The sequence below is a fragment of the Somniosus microcephalus genome, chromosome 7 (genome assembly GCF_052327205.1).
Source record: "Somniosus microcephalus isolate GS21.2 chromosome 7, FLI_Smic_1.0, whole genome shotgun sequence".
Classification (NCBI taxonomy): domain Eukaryota; kingdom Metazoa; phylum Chordata; class Chondrichthyes; order Squaliformes; family Somniosidae; genus Somniosus; species Somniosus microcephalus.
The window spans coordinates 252,703,490-252,720,061 of NC_140993.1; the positions used below are offsets into that span (position 1 = coordinate 252,703,490).

Here is a 16,572-nt window from a genome sequence, read left to right on the forward strand (position 1 = left end):
TGAATGGCATCCTTCTGTGCTGTACTATTCTATGATTCTATAGGGTGTAATAATACAGTTCTAAATGTTATTGATAAACGATGAGAGGCCCCAAGCTGTGGGAATGCCCTCGAGTAGTATTTTGCGATACAATCTTGGTGACATTAGTGTCCCTATTAATGATAAACATTGTCATTTCTCCTGCTCTACTGCAACTCTGCCACAAAATCCAACTGTGATGTGCAGTCCTGAGCATACAGTAAAGAAAGACTTGCATCTACAACAACAACAACTTGCATTTATGTAGGACCTTTAACACAGTAAAACGTCCCAAGGCGCATCACATCAGCGTTATCAAACAGAATTTGACACAAGCCATGTAAGGGGATATTAGGGCAGGTGACCAAAAGTTTGGTCAAAGAGGTAGGATTTAAGGAGCATCTTAAAGGAGGAGAGAGGGGTTTTGGGAGGGAATTCCAAAGTTTAGGGCCTAGGCAGCTGAAGGCACGGCCGCCAATAGTGGAGTGATTAAAATCGGAGATGCTCAAGAGGCCAGAGTTGGAGGGGCACAGAGATCTCGGAGGGATGTAGGGCTGGAGGAGGTTACAGAGATAGGGAGGGATTTGAAAACAAGGATGAGAATTTTAGAATGAAGGAGTTACCAGACTGGGAGCCAATGTAGGTCAGTGAGCGCAGGGGGGATGGGTAAACAGGACTTGGTGCGAGTTGGAATACAAGCAGTAGAGTTTTGGATGAGCTCATGTTTATGTAGGGTGGAAGATGGGTGGCCGGCCTTGAAATAGTCAAGTCTGGAGGTAACAAAGTCATGGATAAGGGTTTCAGCAGCAGATGAGTGGAGGCACATGTGGAGTCGGGCAATGTTATTGAGGTCTAAGTAGGTGGTCTTGGTGATGGAGCGGATATGTGGTCGAAAGCTCATCTCGGGGTCAAATATAGCATCAAGGTTGCAAACAGTCTGGTTCTGCCACGGAGAGTGATGGAGTCGGTGACTAGGGAACGGAGTTTGTGGCGGGGATCAAAGACAAAGGCTTCGGTCTTCCCAATATTTAGTTGGGGGAAATTTCTACTCATCCATTACTAGATGTTGAACAAGCAGTCTGGCAATCTAGGGGCAGTCTAGGGGTCGAGAGAGGCGGTGCTGATTTAAAGCTGGCTGTCATCAACGTACATGTGGAATCTGACGTGTTTTCAGATAATGTCGCTGAGGGGCAGTATGTAGATGAGAATTAGAAGGGGGCTAAGGATAGATCTTTGGGAGAGCCCATAGGTAACAATCCGGGAGCAGGAAGAGAAGTCAATTGAGGTGATTCTCTGGCTATGACTGGATAGATAAGAATGGAACTAGGTGAGTGCAGTCCCGCCCAGCTGGACAACGGAGGAGAGACGTTGGAGGAGGATGTTGTGATCAACCATGTCAAAGGCGGCAGAGAGGTCGAGAAGGTTGAGGAGGGATAGTTTACCACAGTCATAGTCACACAGGATGTCATTTGTGACTTTGTTAAGGGCCATTTCAGTACTGTGGCAGGGGTGGAAACTCGATTGGAGGGATTCAAACATGGAGTTCCGGGAAATTTGGGAGGTGACAAAATTCTTCCATAGATGACCTGAATATTCCTTAGATGAAGACAAATATAGACAGTATCAATTAGCCTTCTTTTCAACTGGTACTTTCTGCACCCTCTCCACTATCCTAAGGGAAGATTTCCTCTATTTTCTAGTTACAACAAAATCATAAACATGTTCTTTATGTGCAAATTTACAATTTTGCTAAAACAACAACAACTTGTATTCAGATAGAGCTTCTAATGCAAGAGAAAAATCATCCCAATGTGCTTTACAAAATAGAAATAAATGAGGAAATGGACATGGAAAATGAGTAACTGAAAGCTTGGTTGAAAAGACGGGCTTTGAAAAGCTTTTTATAGGTAGTCAGAAACGGCACAGAAGGAGGCCATTCGGCCCATCGAGCCCACACCGACTGTTTGTAGAGCAAGCCAGTCAGTCCCATTCTCCCACTCTATTCCCACAGCCCTGCAAGTTTATTTCCCTCAAGTGCCTATCCAGTCTCCCCTTGAAAACATTGAGGCCTAGAAATTCAGTTGGTTGTGCCAGCCGCTGGCACCTTAAGAGGGCGAGAAGTGGGGCGCTAAGCAGCTAGTGACTGGGCGGGGCGCGATCTGCGCCTCTCGCAAAATTCAGTAATGATTTCGCGGCGGTGCAAAACCTTTGCGCGCGCTCAGCTGCGCGCACAGATCCTGACGTCATTTCATGGTGCAACGCCCTTTGTGCGCCCCGAACCGGAAATTCAGTGGTGCCGGCCTATTGTGCATCTGGCACCCCCAGCGACTGGTAAAGGGGAACGGTTCCCAGTCGCTGTGGGGTGCGGGGGGGGGCGCTAATTAAAGGGGACTCCTCCTGCAGTATAAATGTCAGCCATTTTGCTCCACTCCTTCTTTGTGAGACACTGATATTTGGAGAGAGACAAAGGGAGAGCGCTTTCTGGTTTGAATCAACACTCGCTCAGGTACTTCTGGCTTCAGGCCAGAGCTTTGCACTTGTAATTAACTTTCAGTGCCATAGCATTAATTCGATACATATAATGGGGGCTGCAATGGGTGCAAACGTTGGCTTACTGCATTGCATTCAGAGGGCTCAGAGATGCCGTGAGAGACTGCCAGTCATGGCCAGACGGAGAAGGGCCAACAGGCGTCGGCACAGGAGGCCTTACCCACCCAGGGCATACCGCCAGCAGTTCTCATATCTGAACATGTCTGAGGAGCAGTGTGTTCGGAGGCTGCGATTCAGAAGGGAGGTGGTCACAGAGATCTGCCACCTGCTTCAGAGAGATCTGCAGCCACAGCTGAGGAGCAGGACGTCTCTGTCGGTGGCAGTGAAGGTGACGGTGGCTCTCAACTTCTATGCCACCGGCTCCTTCCAATCCGCTACTGGGGACATTTCCAACATCTCCCAGTTCGCGGTACATTGCTACATCCACCAGGTGACCAATGCCCTTTTCAGAAGGAGACGTCAGTTCATCTCCTTCCCCATGACCCTTGACAAGCAGCAAGAGCGTGCAATGGGATTTGCAGCATTAGCGGACTTCCCCATGGTGCAGGGCGCCATTGACTGCACGCATGTGGCTTTGCGGGCACCTCTGGAGAATGCCGAGGATTACCGCAACCGGAAGGGCTAACATTCGCTCAACGTGCAGTTGGTGTGTGACCACAGGCAGCTCATACTAGCTGTCAATGCCCGCTTTCAAGGCAGCAGCCACGATGCCTTCATCCTGCGCCAGACTTCTGTGGCAGACCTTTTCCAGGCCCAGCCTCACCCATGAGGATGGCTTCTCGGGGACAAAGGCTATTCTTTGCGCACCTGGCTGATGACCCCGCTCCGTGCGCCCAGCACCCCTGCAGAACAGCAATACAATGACAGCCATCAAGCAACCAGGGACATCATTGAGCACACAATCGACATGCTCAAGCAACGGTTCCGCTGTCTGGATCGTTCTGGGGCAGCCCTACAGTACTCGCCTGAGCGAGTCTCCCATTTCGTTGTCGTGTGCTGCATGCTGCACAACCTGGCTATCCGCAGGACTCAGCCACTGCCAGCAGACATTGGAGGACCACCAGAGGAGGAGGAGGAGGAGGGGGAGGAGGACCAGGATGGGAGGGAGGCAGAAAGTGCAAGGGCCGTCCGTCTGCGGCTTATTGCAACTCGGTTCTAGGCCCCCTCTCAGGGAATGGCTTGTGCCAATGAACGAAGATGAATGTAGCCGCTCCGCAAGCCCTCAGCCGATCAAGGCAACCAATACTTCCAAAAGCAAACATGGACAGTGCAATTAAAGAAAATGTTTTACTCTTATAACTCTGTGCCCTTGCCGCATGACAAACTAATTCAGAGAAACCCCCCAAACAGAAACACACCAGTCTCGGCCTTTATATAAAAAACAAACACACCAGTCTCAGCCGTCATATAAAAACCAAAACGCCAGTCTCGGCCTTCATATAAAAAACAAAAACGCCAGTCTCGGCCTATTTTTAAAAAAGAAATACAACAGTCTCGGCCTGTTCGTAAAAAACAACAAAATTGGCCAGACCTTCTACTTTTTCACCTGCGAGGGTGATCTGTCTCGCTTCCGGTCATGGCCCCTACCCGCCCTGCAGCTCCTCCTCAATGGGACCCCAGTGGCTGCAGCAAGGCTGCTGAGGGTTAGTTGGTGAGACAGCAGATGCCCTTGGGGGTCGGCCTGGACCAGCTCTGGGCCTGGAGGGCCCGGCTGAGGTCTGCTCCAACTCAGCTTGGGCGGCAGCAGTCTGTCCTACGGGTGGTGGCAGCTGCAGTGGAGGAGTGACAGTGTTGGCTGCAGGAATGCTGCCAACCTGACAGAGCACAGGCACTCCCTAGTCGGCTGATTCACTGGCACTTGCACGGGCCAGCACTGCAGCATGCGCAGCAATCTGCTGAAGCACAGACTGCTGGGCTGCTGCGGCGCGGCGAGTGCCCCGGCGATGCCTGGCCAAGCCAGCAAGGGTGGCAGCAGTTAGTGCCCGTGTGGCCCTGGTCTGTGTCTGGATGACACCAGCCAGTGAATGCACGGCACGACTGAGCACTTGGCTGGAGGCCGCCTGTACTGCCGCGAAGTCCTGCAGACTCCTGGCCTGTGCTGCACTGAATTCTTGCAGACTCCTGGCCTGTGCTGCCCCGAATTCCTGCACACTCCTTGCCAGAGACTCTATGGAGTCCGGCATCCTTGCCACTGCAGCCATAAGCTCAGTGTGCCTGCGCTCAGCCTGAGCGCCCATTTCCACAAGGAGCCGCACCTCCTCTGCGCTCACTGTAGCAGGACTGGAGGCCACACTCTCCCTCCGGGGAGAAGGCCGCCGAGCTTCCCCACCCCTCCCGCATTGCTGCAGCCCGCTGGTCCCCGGAGCATCACTCTCCTCTGACACTTACCCCCTTGCTCCCCTCCAGGGAAGGCGTGTCCCCAGCATGGCCATGGGCTGCCTCGGCCGAGGGTGTCCCTGATGGGGCGGCTTCCTCTTCCTCCTCCTCTCGGTCTGAGTCCAACACAGTGCCAGCTTGAGGGGCCGCCTCCTCACCTGGCGAGTCACCATCTGAAAGCAGGGAGGCACAAGAGTTGCTTTAGAGTGAGGACAGGACGGCAGCGAGGGAGGTATGAGTGCTGCTATGCACTGCATTGGTTCGATAGTGGCAAAGGATGCTGGCGTGAGGCGCAGGTGGAAAGAGAGAGGTCAAAAAGGTGAGGACCTTACCATTGGTGCCCAGAACAGGGTCGGCATCTCCAGTCATGATGGGGCCAATCAGCCGGCCCGCCATGATCCGCTCCACTCGCTGCTCTATGTCACTGAGCTGTTCCAGGTCAGGACGGCCTCCCCCGGTCTGGCGCTGCTGTCTCCGGTTGTGCTCCAGCTTGCCCTGCAAGAGAGAGGACGGCCTCTAAGTACAGTGTGAAGCCCTGATCTTGCCTGCACAGCCTCCCATGGTGGAATAGCCCTGATAGTGTGAAGCCCTGATCTTGCCTGCACAGCCTCTCATGGTGGAATAGCCCTGACAGTGTGAAGCCCTGATCTTGCCTGCACAGCCTCCCATGGTGGAATAGCCCTGACACTGTCAAACCCTCATCTTGCCTGCACAGCCTCCCATGGTGGAATAGCCCTGACAGTGTGAAGCCCTCATCTTGCCTGCACAGCCTCCCATGGTGGAATAGCCCTGACAGTGTGAAGCCCTCATCTTGCCTGCACAGCCTCCCATGGTGGAATAGCCCTGACAGTGTATAAACTCCTGAATTTGCAAGTGCTTTTCATGACAGTCCCATAGCTGCTTGATGAGGGCTGGGCAGTAGGGCTTTCACGTCCCTTTGGCCATCAACTGAGGAGCACATGCAGGGATGAGGAGGATACTGGAAAGGGTACTCACCCTGACAACCCGAGTGAGGTCGTTGAATTTTTTACGGCATTGGAGGGGAGTCCTGGCAACCATGCTGTTGGAGGCGACCCTGCTTGCCACCTCCCTCCAGGCTTTCCGATATTCGGAGGGCAGTGGCCTCCTGCCACCTTCAGGGAACAGAACATGGTGCCTGCGCTCAATTGCGCCAACCAGCACCCTCAGGTCACCCTCGCCGAAGCGCTGCGCTCTCTCCCTTGGCTTCTCCATTCTCCTGGGCGTGGAGCAGTTGAATTAGCACTGTTCAGGCCTTCCCTCAGGGCTGCAGTGTGCAGGGCATGGCAGCTAAATAATTCCACCCTCCCCCTTTAAGTGCTGACCGGCACCTGACTGTCTGCCTTCAATCAATAACTCGCCGCACCTGCGCTGCGCCCGCCCTCGGTGGTAGCGCCCCGGATCGCCGGCCTAGCACCTTATGATACTCGTGCATCGCCTGCTTTAGCACTGCAGCAACCTCTTGGGGCGATGCAACTGAATATCGGCGAAGGTGGCGCTAAGTTGCGCCGGGCGCAAGGTTTTGCGACCGCCTGGCTGTAGCGCCCCAAACGCGGCTATACCGAGTTTCTAGGCCTGAGTGTCTCTGCTTCCACCACTTCTGTAGGCAGCGAGTTCCAGGTCCTCACCACTCGCTGCGTAAAGAAGTTTTTCCTCACATCCCCCCTGTATCTCTTGCCCAAAACCTTAAATCTGTTTCCCTTAATCCTTGTACCTTCAACTACTGGGAACAGCCTTTCCCCATCTAGCCTATCCAAACCCGTCATAATCTTGTACACCTCTACCAAATCACCCCTCAACCTCCTTTGCTCTAATGAAAACAAATACAGCTTCTCCAACCTGTCCTTGTAGCTAAGATCCCCCATCCCCAGAACCATTCTGGTAAATCTCCTCTGCACCCTCTCAAGTGCCTTCACATCCTTCCTAAAGTGTGGTGACCAGGATTGGACACAATACTCCAGTTGTGGCCTAACCAGCGCTTTATAAATGTTCAGCATAACTTCTCTACTTTTGTACTCAGTACAGTACCTCTATTTATGAAGCCCAAGATCCCATATGCTTTGCTAACCACTCTCTCAATATGTCCTGTCACCTTCAGGGACTTATGCACATTAACTCCCAGGTCCCTCTGTCCCTGCACACTCTTTAAAACTGTGCCATTAAGTGTATATTGCCTCTCCCTGTTCCTTCTGCCAAAATGCATCACCTCACACTTCTCTGTATTAAATTCCATCTGCCACTTGTCTGCCCATTCTGATAGCCGTTCTATGTCCTGTTGCAGTCGATTGGTATCATCCTCACCGTTTAAAGAGGGAATCGCAGAATTAGCTATCATTAGACAATTGAAGGCTCTGGTGGCATGGAGGGAGTGGGGTTTTGCATACACGGCCGGAGTCAGAGAACTGGAGCTTGTGGGATTGAGGTGTAGGGCTGGAGGAGATTACAGAGATAGAGCTAAACAAGACTATATAGTGATTTGAAGATGAGGAGGAGGATTTTAAATTTGATACATTGGGGGGCAGAGTGCAAATGTAGGTCAGCAAAGACATGGATAAGGGACAAGTGGAGCTTAGTGTGGGATAGGATATGGACATCAGAGTTTGGACACGTTATAGCTTATGGAGTAATCTAGACTGGAGGTGACAAAGGCATGTATAAGGTATTGGTGGCAGAGGGGCTGATGTTGGGGCAGAGGCAGGCAATGTTGCAAAGGTGGAAATAGGCAGTCTTGATGAGAGATCAGCTTGGCTGAGGGTCACACAGGGTGTTGGAGTTGCAAACAATCTGGCTGAGCCTGAGTGAATGGCCAGGGGGCAGACTTTTTGGCCGAGGCTGAAAATGATTCCTTCACTCTTTGCAACGTTGAACTGATAGAAGTCGTGGCACATCCATGACGATATGTCAGTCAAGCAGTTCAACAATGTCGAACTAATCGAGGGGTCAAGAGGAGTTGTGGAAAAGTAGCGCTGGATGACCAAATGCAGAGGTTGACCACATGCTGGCAGATGATGTCATCAAAGAACAGCATGTAAATGAGGATGAGTAGGGGGAATAAGGATTGATCATTGGGGGACTCCAGTGATGACAGTGCAGGGAAGAGAAAAGAAGCCATTCCTACAGTTGCATTGGCTACACTCAGATAGATAGGAAAGGAACCATGATGGTGTGATGAACCATGTTAAAGCTGTAAAGAGGTCAAGGAGGACAAGGAGTAATAACATACTATGTTCATAGTCACAGAGAATGTCGTTCGTCATTTTAACTAGAGTTGTTTTGGTGCTGTATGAAGGTCAGGAGTCAGATGGGAGGAATTTGAACAGGGAGTTGCAGAAGAGATGGTCTTGGAGCTAAGAGACATTGACATTTTCAAGGAGCTTAGAGAAGGGAGGTAGGAGCAGGGCCTGTAGTTAGAGAGAGTGGAGGGGTCAAAGGTGTTTTTTTTAGAAGGGGTGTGATGATGATGGTTTAGCCTGAGGAAAGCAAACCAATGGTAATGTCAGTTAGCAGGGGAAACTGAGTGATTGGAGGTTGGGTGGGGAGGGGATCAAGGAAGCAAGAGGTGGGCCTCCTGGTAGAAATCAGCTTGGAGAGGGCAAGGGGGAAACTGGAGGGAGAACAGCAAAATAATGAGGATTCAGGGCTGGAGTCGGTGGGAGACTGGGGGTGGTCAGTGGCTGGGGAGACAGGAGGGGAGAATGTGGTGGAGCTATCTGCACAAATGGACAACCTTGGAGATGAAACAATTTGTGAGCTCCTCATGTTCGTTATTGAAGGGGAGGATGGAGAGAATGGGGAAAGGGGCTTTCGGAGATGGCTAGTCATGGAGAAAAGGAATCCGGGTTTGTCCTTGGCCTACAGGATGTTGCGTTTCTCTCTTCCTGTAACTGTCTCTATGCTTTTCTCATGCCTTCTAATTCTTTTCATCTTGCTCTATCTTTCTTATTTGTCTTCCACTCTTTCTTTCGCTCTCTCTTCCTCTTTCTCCCTCTCTACAAATAGCTAAAAGAGGAAACCTCCCCTGCTCCACACCACCCCACTGACTTTTAGGAGCTTAGTCATTCCACAGTCTTCACTTCCAAGAATTCAACAACTTAAAACAAATTTCAGTTGGCATCCAGGCTCGGGAGCTGATGATAGGAATTGGCTAAATTCTAGGAGAGTATCTTTTATTCATGAGGATTGTACTAAATGAAATTTACTACTCCATTGATGTATTTCATCAAAAAAAAACTATAAATTAAGTGTGTGCTTTCTTAAAAACAAAATCCTCTTCAGTTAATGTTCAGGTTCAACTCCCAAAGAATTGACCTTATTAGGTCTGCAGTTTTTTTATGTATTAAAGTCGCCAGCAAAGCATATCATGGCCTTTAGTTGTGCTGTTAAATGTAGCTATCATTGCATACAGCAAAAGTGGTGGAACAAGACTTGCTTTGTAAAGGGCAGCTGAATCAGTTTGCAGAACTTCAGGACGTCCTTTGTTTAGTTTGGTTGGTGACCCCTTTTCTTTTGGGCATTGAGAGTTTTTTTCAATGCACCGATTGATCTCTTGTGCCCCGCTAATGGACAACAGTAAAGAAATGTGGTTGTCTTCATTTCTGAAACCGTCTGCGCTTCTCTCCCACACCCTGTCGCACTTTTTCTCTTTCTGTTTGTCTTCCAGTCTCTCGATGTCTCTCTTCCCCTCTTTCTCTCCAGCTCTCATGCACTTTCTTTGTTGTCACTCTGCCTCTTATTCTTTTTCTCATTTATTTCCTCTCTCCCTCTCTCTGAGAAAACTAGGCAGATGTTCCTTTTTTAAATTAATGTGTATGACCTTGCTGTATTTGGATTCAAATTGCTATGGCCACATTGTGAGCACTGCTGTGAAGGCTTTTTCAGCAAATATGCATGTTACCTACGTTATACTACTTTACCTGATCTCATTCCATGATTTATTTCCCCCCACTAGTCAAGCTGGGGAGTTTATTTTGGAATCTAACAAGCTAGATTAATTGTTACCTCCAGTAAGTCCAAGTGGACACATATTCCACAAATTTACAATCTGTGATTAATGACAAGGCCAGTCTCTGGGCCTGAAAATCAGAACTCACGTAGGCCTGGGTCTCGGGAACAGAGCTCGAGTGGACTTGCATCTGATGAACAAAAGTGAGATCAGGCTGTGCCCATGGAGTGAAGCACAGACAGTCCTGGACTTGGAGAGTGGAGCATAGGCATTAAGCCCAGGAAAGCCTGAGAATGGGAGGCCTCCTGCTCTTACAGGTGGGCTTCCCATGGAGGTTGGAGGGTCCACTGGGAGGATGTGGGAAGCAGCAAGATGCTGGGAAAGTAATGCCATTGGCCCAGCAGCAAGGAAGTTCGGCCCAGGAATGGAGAGGCTGGATGGGGAGCTGTCCAAGGAGCAGACATGAAGAGTCAGCCTGGCAGAAGAAAGGGTGGGTTCAAAGTCAGCCTAGCTGTGTGTCAAATTTGGCCAAATTTATTCCTTTCTTTATCGTGATTTCATTGAAAATTTCAAGAACGAGACTTACAGATTTTTGTTGGGTAAGGATATCAAGAGATATGGGCCTAGAAATTCAGTGGTGTTAGCGCCCACTTAGCGCCTAAAGAGGTCTTTGGCGCCGGCGCTGTTGGTAGCCTGGAATTCAGTGTAGCGGAAATGGTGGCATTAGCCGGTAGTGCTGCACCGGCACCGATGACGTCATCGGTGTGCGCAGCGCCCCGGTTCCAACGCGATGCCGGCCCAACGCCCAAATTCAGTTGCCGCCGCCTCACCCGTAGCGGGCGCAAAGAGCATTTGTAAAACGGGGCCTTGCAGCTCCGAGAGGCCGGGGCGTAAAGGTGGAGGTGCGGCCGGCCGCTTTCCCGGCGGCCGCTTGGCCGTTCCTTCCTCCCCGGACTCCCACACCACCCCCCCCGCGGCATTGGTCTCTGACCCCCGCGAGCCCGGCACTTCTCCGTGGTGCCAGGCTCATTTGCCGGGGGAATCCAGCGGCGATCTCACGGCTGCAGGCAGCTCCTCCTTAAGGGAAGGAGGAGGCCTGCAGTACCCCAGCCTGCCGCACCGCATCGGGTGGCGCAGCGGCAGCTGGACGCCTGAAATTGACTTTCAGCGCCCCAAGCGAGGCGGCCAAACCCTGCAATAGCGCCCGCCTCCGTCTTGGGGCGCTGCAACTGAATTTCAGGCGGGCGCTACGGGAATCCGGGCGAGCGCTAAATTTCGGGCGCTAAAGACCTGGCGCGGCGATAGCGAATTTCTAGGCCATGGAGTATAGGCGGGTAAATGGAGTTGAAGAGCAGATCAGCCATGATCTAATTGAATGGCCGAACAGGCTCGAGGGGCTGAATGGTCCTGTTTCTATGTTCCTATGTTCCTAAGGTCTCCCGTGCTCTCCTTGCCAGCCTCTGAAGCTCAATCTACATAAACTGCAACTTGTTCAAAACTCCACCTTCATACCCTGTTCTGTATGAAGTCCCGCTCACCCATCGCCCCTGTCCTCAGCAACCTTCACTGGCTCCACATCCCCCCCCCCGTGTATCATCCTCATCTTCATTTACAAATCCTTCTGTGCCCTCACCCCATGCTACCTCTGCAACTTGCACCAATCCTATGATCCAGTCCATGCCTTCCAGTCTTCTGACACTGGCATCCTACCATCAGTGGCAGAGCCTTCAATCTTTCTATCCAGAATCTGTTCCTAAACCCTTCTGCCTTGCCACCTCTCTCCCTATCTTTAAAAGCCTCCTTGAAAACCTATCTATTCCACCACACCTTCAGTGGCCTCACCTAACTCCTCTACTTCTACTCCTTGGCATTTGGTTTTCACTTGTGAAGCGGCTTGAGATACTTGCTGTTGATTCCTGCATCTAATTGGGCCAAGCTAGTCATGGGACAGATAATATCACATGATTCCCCTGAACGAACTGTCTCGCTCAAAAGCGTCAGTCAAAGTGACACCCAAGACGTTCACAAAACTCACTGTACGCCCTTTTTTTAATAATGAAGATGATTGTACATGGGATGCATTAAAGGCTTTTGATGATGTCATCAACACCAAGAGCAAAGCCTGAGTATGTTATTGACGCTGTCTCAACCACAATGCATGTTTCTATTTTGAAGCAAATTTCAGAATGTGTTAGTCTGTCAAAGTGTGTAGAAATACAATGATTTATTGTTTCTCATGGCAGAAAGCAACAGATGACAGGCTCCTGCTATGGAATCGCAGAACTTGACAAGTAGTAATTTGGGGATTTATTTTACAGACTGACACAGGGGATTATCACAGTCTCTATGTATTATTGACATGTTAAACTGAAGCAAATATATTGAAACTGTCTCTTTGCAATTCAAAATCTCGATTATGAATGGCCCTTAAACAGAATGTCAAGAAAGGATAGGCTTTTTGCGTTTAATAATCTGTTTCCTGCTATTAAAAATTCCGGCATTCCTATTTTGGGGCCTGTGCTTGCTGAAGCACACAGCCTTGACTTACTACATTTTTAAGGTGAAAGGTTAACTTGGTTTCAACAATTTATTAATATGCGTTTTCCAATTTTATACACATCAAATTAATATCCCCCTTTGTTTAAAAATTATATATTTTCTGCTTTCACCCTTTACATGTAAAATTAAGTAATGTACTAATAACAGCAGGTGTTTGTGAGATATAACTGGATGCACTGAGCAGAAACACTTCCAATACTGGTAGAGTTACTTCTAATGAACACATGCACCATTTGACACCACTTTACACTGCGACTGTGCTGCCATGTATCACTTGCCAAATCAAACATTTAATTTCAACATTAGACTTGGCATACTTTCAGTCTAACCAACTGTGCTGTATTGTGTCACATTACGTTGAGCTGTTTTATTTGCTCTGTTCTGCTACTCCTTAAAAGTCCATGTTTGTTTTCAAAATCTACGATTCCCTCAGACTTGCAGTTAGTAAATACATTTCAACGAAAAGTGCTGCTCATCCAAGTCGTATGAGGCTGTGGCATCTCCTTCTACATTTCCTTCGACCCCTTTCAACCAATGAGGTGAACCAATCGCCCGCGAATCCATATTCTGCATTGCATGCCCTGACGCCAGCACTCCTGCTCCTCCCAGTCCCACAAAGGAAAGTTTTGAACTTATCTTTGGTGGTCTGATCAGGTTCTTGCTGTCGGGGCGGCCACTGAGGTTTCTCATTGACTTCCGGGTAAAGATGGCACCGGCATCCTACTGGCACGTTAGGACCCCAAGTTGCATCATAAATATATGAGTCTCCTGCCTGACTCAGGTGGGCACCTCATATGCCTGAAAAAGCAGGCATTTTCAAATCATAATGGAAAGGGGAGGGAGTGGATAATCCACCCCCTCCATTCAAATGCTCCCCCCGCCCGTTTTTTTTTTATTCGTTCATGGGATCTGGGCGTCGCTGGCAAGGCCAGTATTTATTGCCCATCCCTAAGATTTCCTCAGACTTTCTACCCCGGTCAAAGTTAAAGGTAGCCCATGTGACTGACAGATATCTCTGGGACACCCCCTTGTGATTGAAAAGAAAGAACTTGCATTCATACAGCGCCTTTCATGACCTCAGGATGTCCCAAAGCACTTTACAGCCAATGAAATACTTTTGAAGTGTAGTCACTGTTGTAATGTAGGAAATGGTTCAAATTTTGATAATGGTGGGGCCTCTCGTTGTTATAGCAACTATACAGTTTTGACTATTTGAGCACACAGTTGATGTGACTCAACCCCATTTGCTCATTCACATCTCCAGTAGAATAGGTACAGAGTACTATTGGCAGAGGTCTGGGAGCAAGTTACCTGCCCATATCGTAAGCCGGGGAATGGTGTATGGAACAGGGGACTGAGAGTTTTGTTTCTTCTTGGTTGAATAATATGTTCTAAATTTTTCTTGTAGCAGGGCGGGGGAGGAGGAGAGTAACCAGAGGAAGAATTATTTTCCTCTCAGCACTACACTTAGGCACTGGGGGCAATTTTAACCTAACCCACTGTGTGGCAATCCCAGGGGGTCGGGTGGAACGCCGGTTTTCTGCCCCGCCCAATATATAATTTTCCACAGACTTCAATGGAGAGTAAAATCAGGTGGGGTGCAAAACCAGCCTTGCGATCGATCCCGTCCGTTTCCGGCAGATGGGTTAGATTACAATTGCCCCCTACAGTTTCAGCATAGCCGAACCCTTCAACCTTACAGCAACCCGTGCAGAACGTCACATTGGAAATGAGCTTCCCCATTAATAAGCAGGATGCCTCAAAGGAAGCACAGTGATGCTTAATCCTAGTGGACAAAGCACAGAGGAGGCCCGGCAGCCGGGAAAGGGAGTGGTAAGATAACGACAGCAAGAAATGCAGATATGAACCATAAAAACTTATTGCATTTTCCCAACCCGTCTGATATAAATCTCTGTGCCCTCGGCTCTCTTTCCCATTCTCCACATCCTAGCTCGCAGAACTACTTTCACAAGTCAATCTAATTCATTCATTCTGCCAGTTGGAGGAGTATGAAGGCAAAATGCGGCGTCTGTCAGACAGAAGGTGTACTGATGTGTTTTAATAGCTCTTTCTTAGCACTCAGTGCAATGTGATAATAGTTCTGGAGCTGTGCCTGTTGTCCCTGTAACTGCTGTTGTAAATTTCTGATGGAGCGCAGCAGCATCAATTTCCGATACATTTTGATCTGGGTCTGAAATTGCTCTTTCAAGCCCATTTTTATCTTTGCCGTGGCTGTGAGGGAGATCTCGGCTTCCTGGTAGAGAGACAGTCCATCAACACCCTCCATCGAATCCACCTGCACCTCTCTCGCAGGCCCCTTGGCAGAGTCACTCCACACCAATCTGTCATCACACGGCCATTTTATCAGCACAGAGTCATGCTTCCTGCCACTCTTTGCTAAACCGTGTGTACGACTGCTCTCAAAATCATCTAAAGGCGTCGGGCTTTCCAGATTTTCCGCACTAGCACAGCTGCTACCACAGTATCCAACATCCTCGGAAGATGTGGAAGATCGGCTCCCACGCATTTTCCCAGGAAATAAATTTGCTCTAACAGCATTTGCTTTTGGAGAAGGAGTTTTCTCACTTTGCACCGATTGATTGTCACTATCATAAATTAAAATCAATTTGCTTCGCTCCCTCTTCCCCAAATCAGTCGGTTCTTCGTTACCAATGCAGGCATTTTTGATATTGCCGAATGAATCGATCGGATTTTCTGACGTTCCGTCACTCTTTATCGCCTTGGGACTTTGTCCCGATTCTTTGTTGGCATTGCCAAGGTCAGTGTAGACCGGACAATCCAGGTTCATGTGATCTGTGTTATCTTTACTTATTTCTTCAGTAGCCACAAGAACATTTTCAGACATTGTTGTCTTCCTTGATGCAGAGGGTCATGCAGTTCGTTTGTCCTTTCACTTGTATAGCAGAGGTTCCCTGCACCACAACAGAAAAGATTTCAACTTCAGACTAAATACTCACTCCTGCAGTTATTTTCAGTCTGTATTCTATTGTAGATGTCATTACCTAACCCCTAATTAACAAATGCACTAAAATGATAATTTCACACCCTTCATGTCATTTTCCATTAATCTTTGAAAATATTCCCAAAGTTGTTTTTACACTTTTTCCTGAAAGTTCAATTAGCTCGAACGCAAATTAAGCTTTCATCCGGTGTCTTGTGTTTTGCTACATAAATTATTTAGGCTTTGTATTCAAAATCACCGGGCCATGATAATTGCTTATGAAATAAATTTACAGCTACTTGTGACAGTCACACGGCAACCAAAGGACAACATCACAAACGCGCTCTTCTCCTTAAAAGCACAAGAGATATCAAACCTAAACATTCAGTCTCAACATACAATTCAAATTGCCGAAAAATATAGCAAACGTACTTAATCGTCAACCGATCCACATTAAAAACAGTGAAAGTTGGAAAAGTAGAGAAGATTAATCAGTATCTGAAAGAGAAAGAGAATGATGGGTTAATGTTTCATGGTAATCCGGACCAGTTCTGATTAAAGGCTCCCACCTAAAAAGTTAGCCCATCTTTCTCTTTCAGGCACCGACTGATTCACATTCCATTTCTAGCATTTTTTGCTCTATTGAAGACTTCCAGCATACTTGAGTTTTATTTAGCTTTAATGGCCCAGAAATTCGGGTCACAACGCGTGAGTACGCACGGAGTACTCACCCGTAGGCCCAATGAAAGTGCCGGTTTCGTGCATGCGCGGGAAACCGGCACTTCCGTTCCCCTGAAAGAAGGGGTTGAGAGGTGGAACGCGTGCGCTGGAGAGGCAGCGCGTGCGCATCGAACTTACGTTTTGTTTGCAGGTTTTCCCGCGAGGGTAAGTCTCCAGCAGTTACACTTTTAAAAAGCAGGCGCAAGGCCTGCTTTTAACAAGGTAAGTGGTGAATTAATTAAAATTAAAACATTTTTTCCACAGGTTTATTATTTTTAAATACTTTAAAGAAAGGTAAGTTTATTTTTAGCCCCGTTAGAAAATGTAATTAATTTTTTCAAAAATTTTAATTATTTTTTAAAATAGTTATTTCATGTAATTTATAGTTATTTTAAAAATGTGATGTTTTAAAAAAAATTATTTGAAG

At 48.5% G+C, this 16,572-nt stretch overlaps 1 protein-coding gene across 1 annotated transcript; it reads right to left on the minus strand.

Annotated features, from left to right (window-relative positions):
- Nucleotides 1-11,933: 11,933 nt before the first annotated feature.
- Nucleotides 11,934-15,422, minus strand: LOC147115235 (uncharacterized). The gene has a single exon (XM_085992138.1). The coding sequence runs from the start codon at nt 15,327-15,329 to the stop codon at nt 14,496-14,498; it is 834 nt and encodes a 277-aa protein (XP_085848264.1). The 5' UTR covers nt 15,330-15,422; the 3' UTR covers nt 11,934-14,495.
- Nucleotides 15,423-16,572: the final 1,150 nt, after the last annotated feature.

Coding starts and splice junctions, on each gene's coding strand:
- LOC147115235 (XM_085992138.1), bottom strand. CDS start 15,329: ATGTCTGAAAATGTTCTTGTGGCTACTGAAGAAATAAGTAAAGATAAC.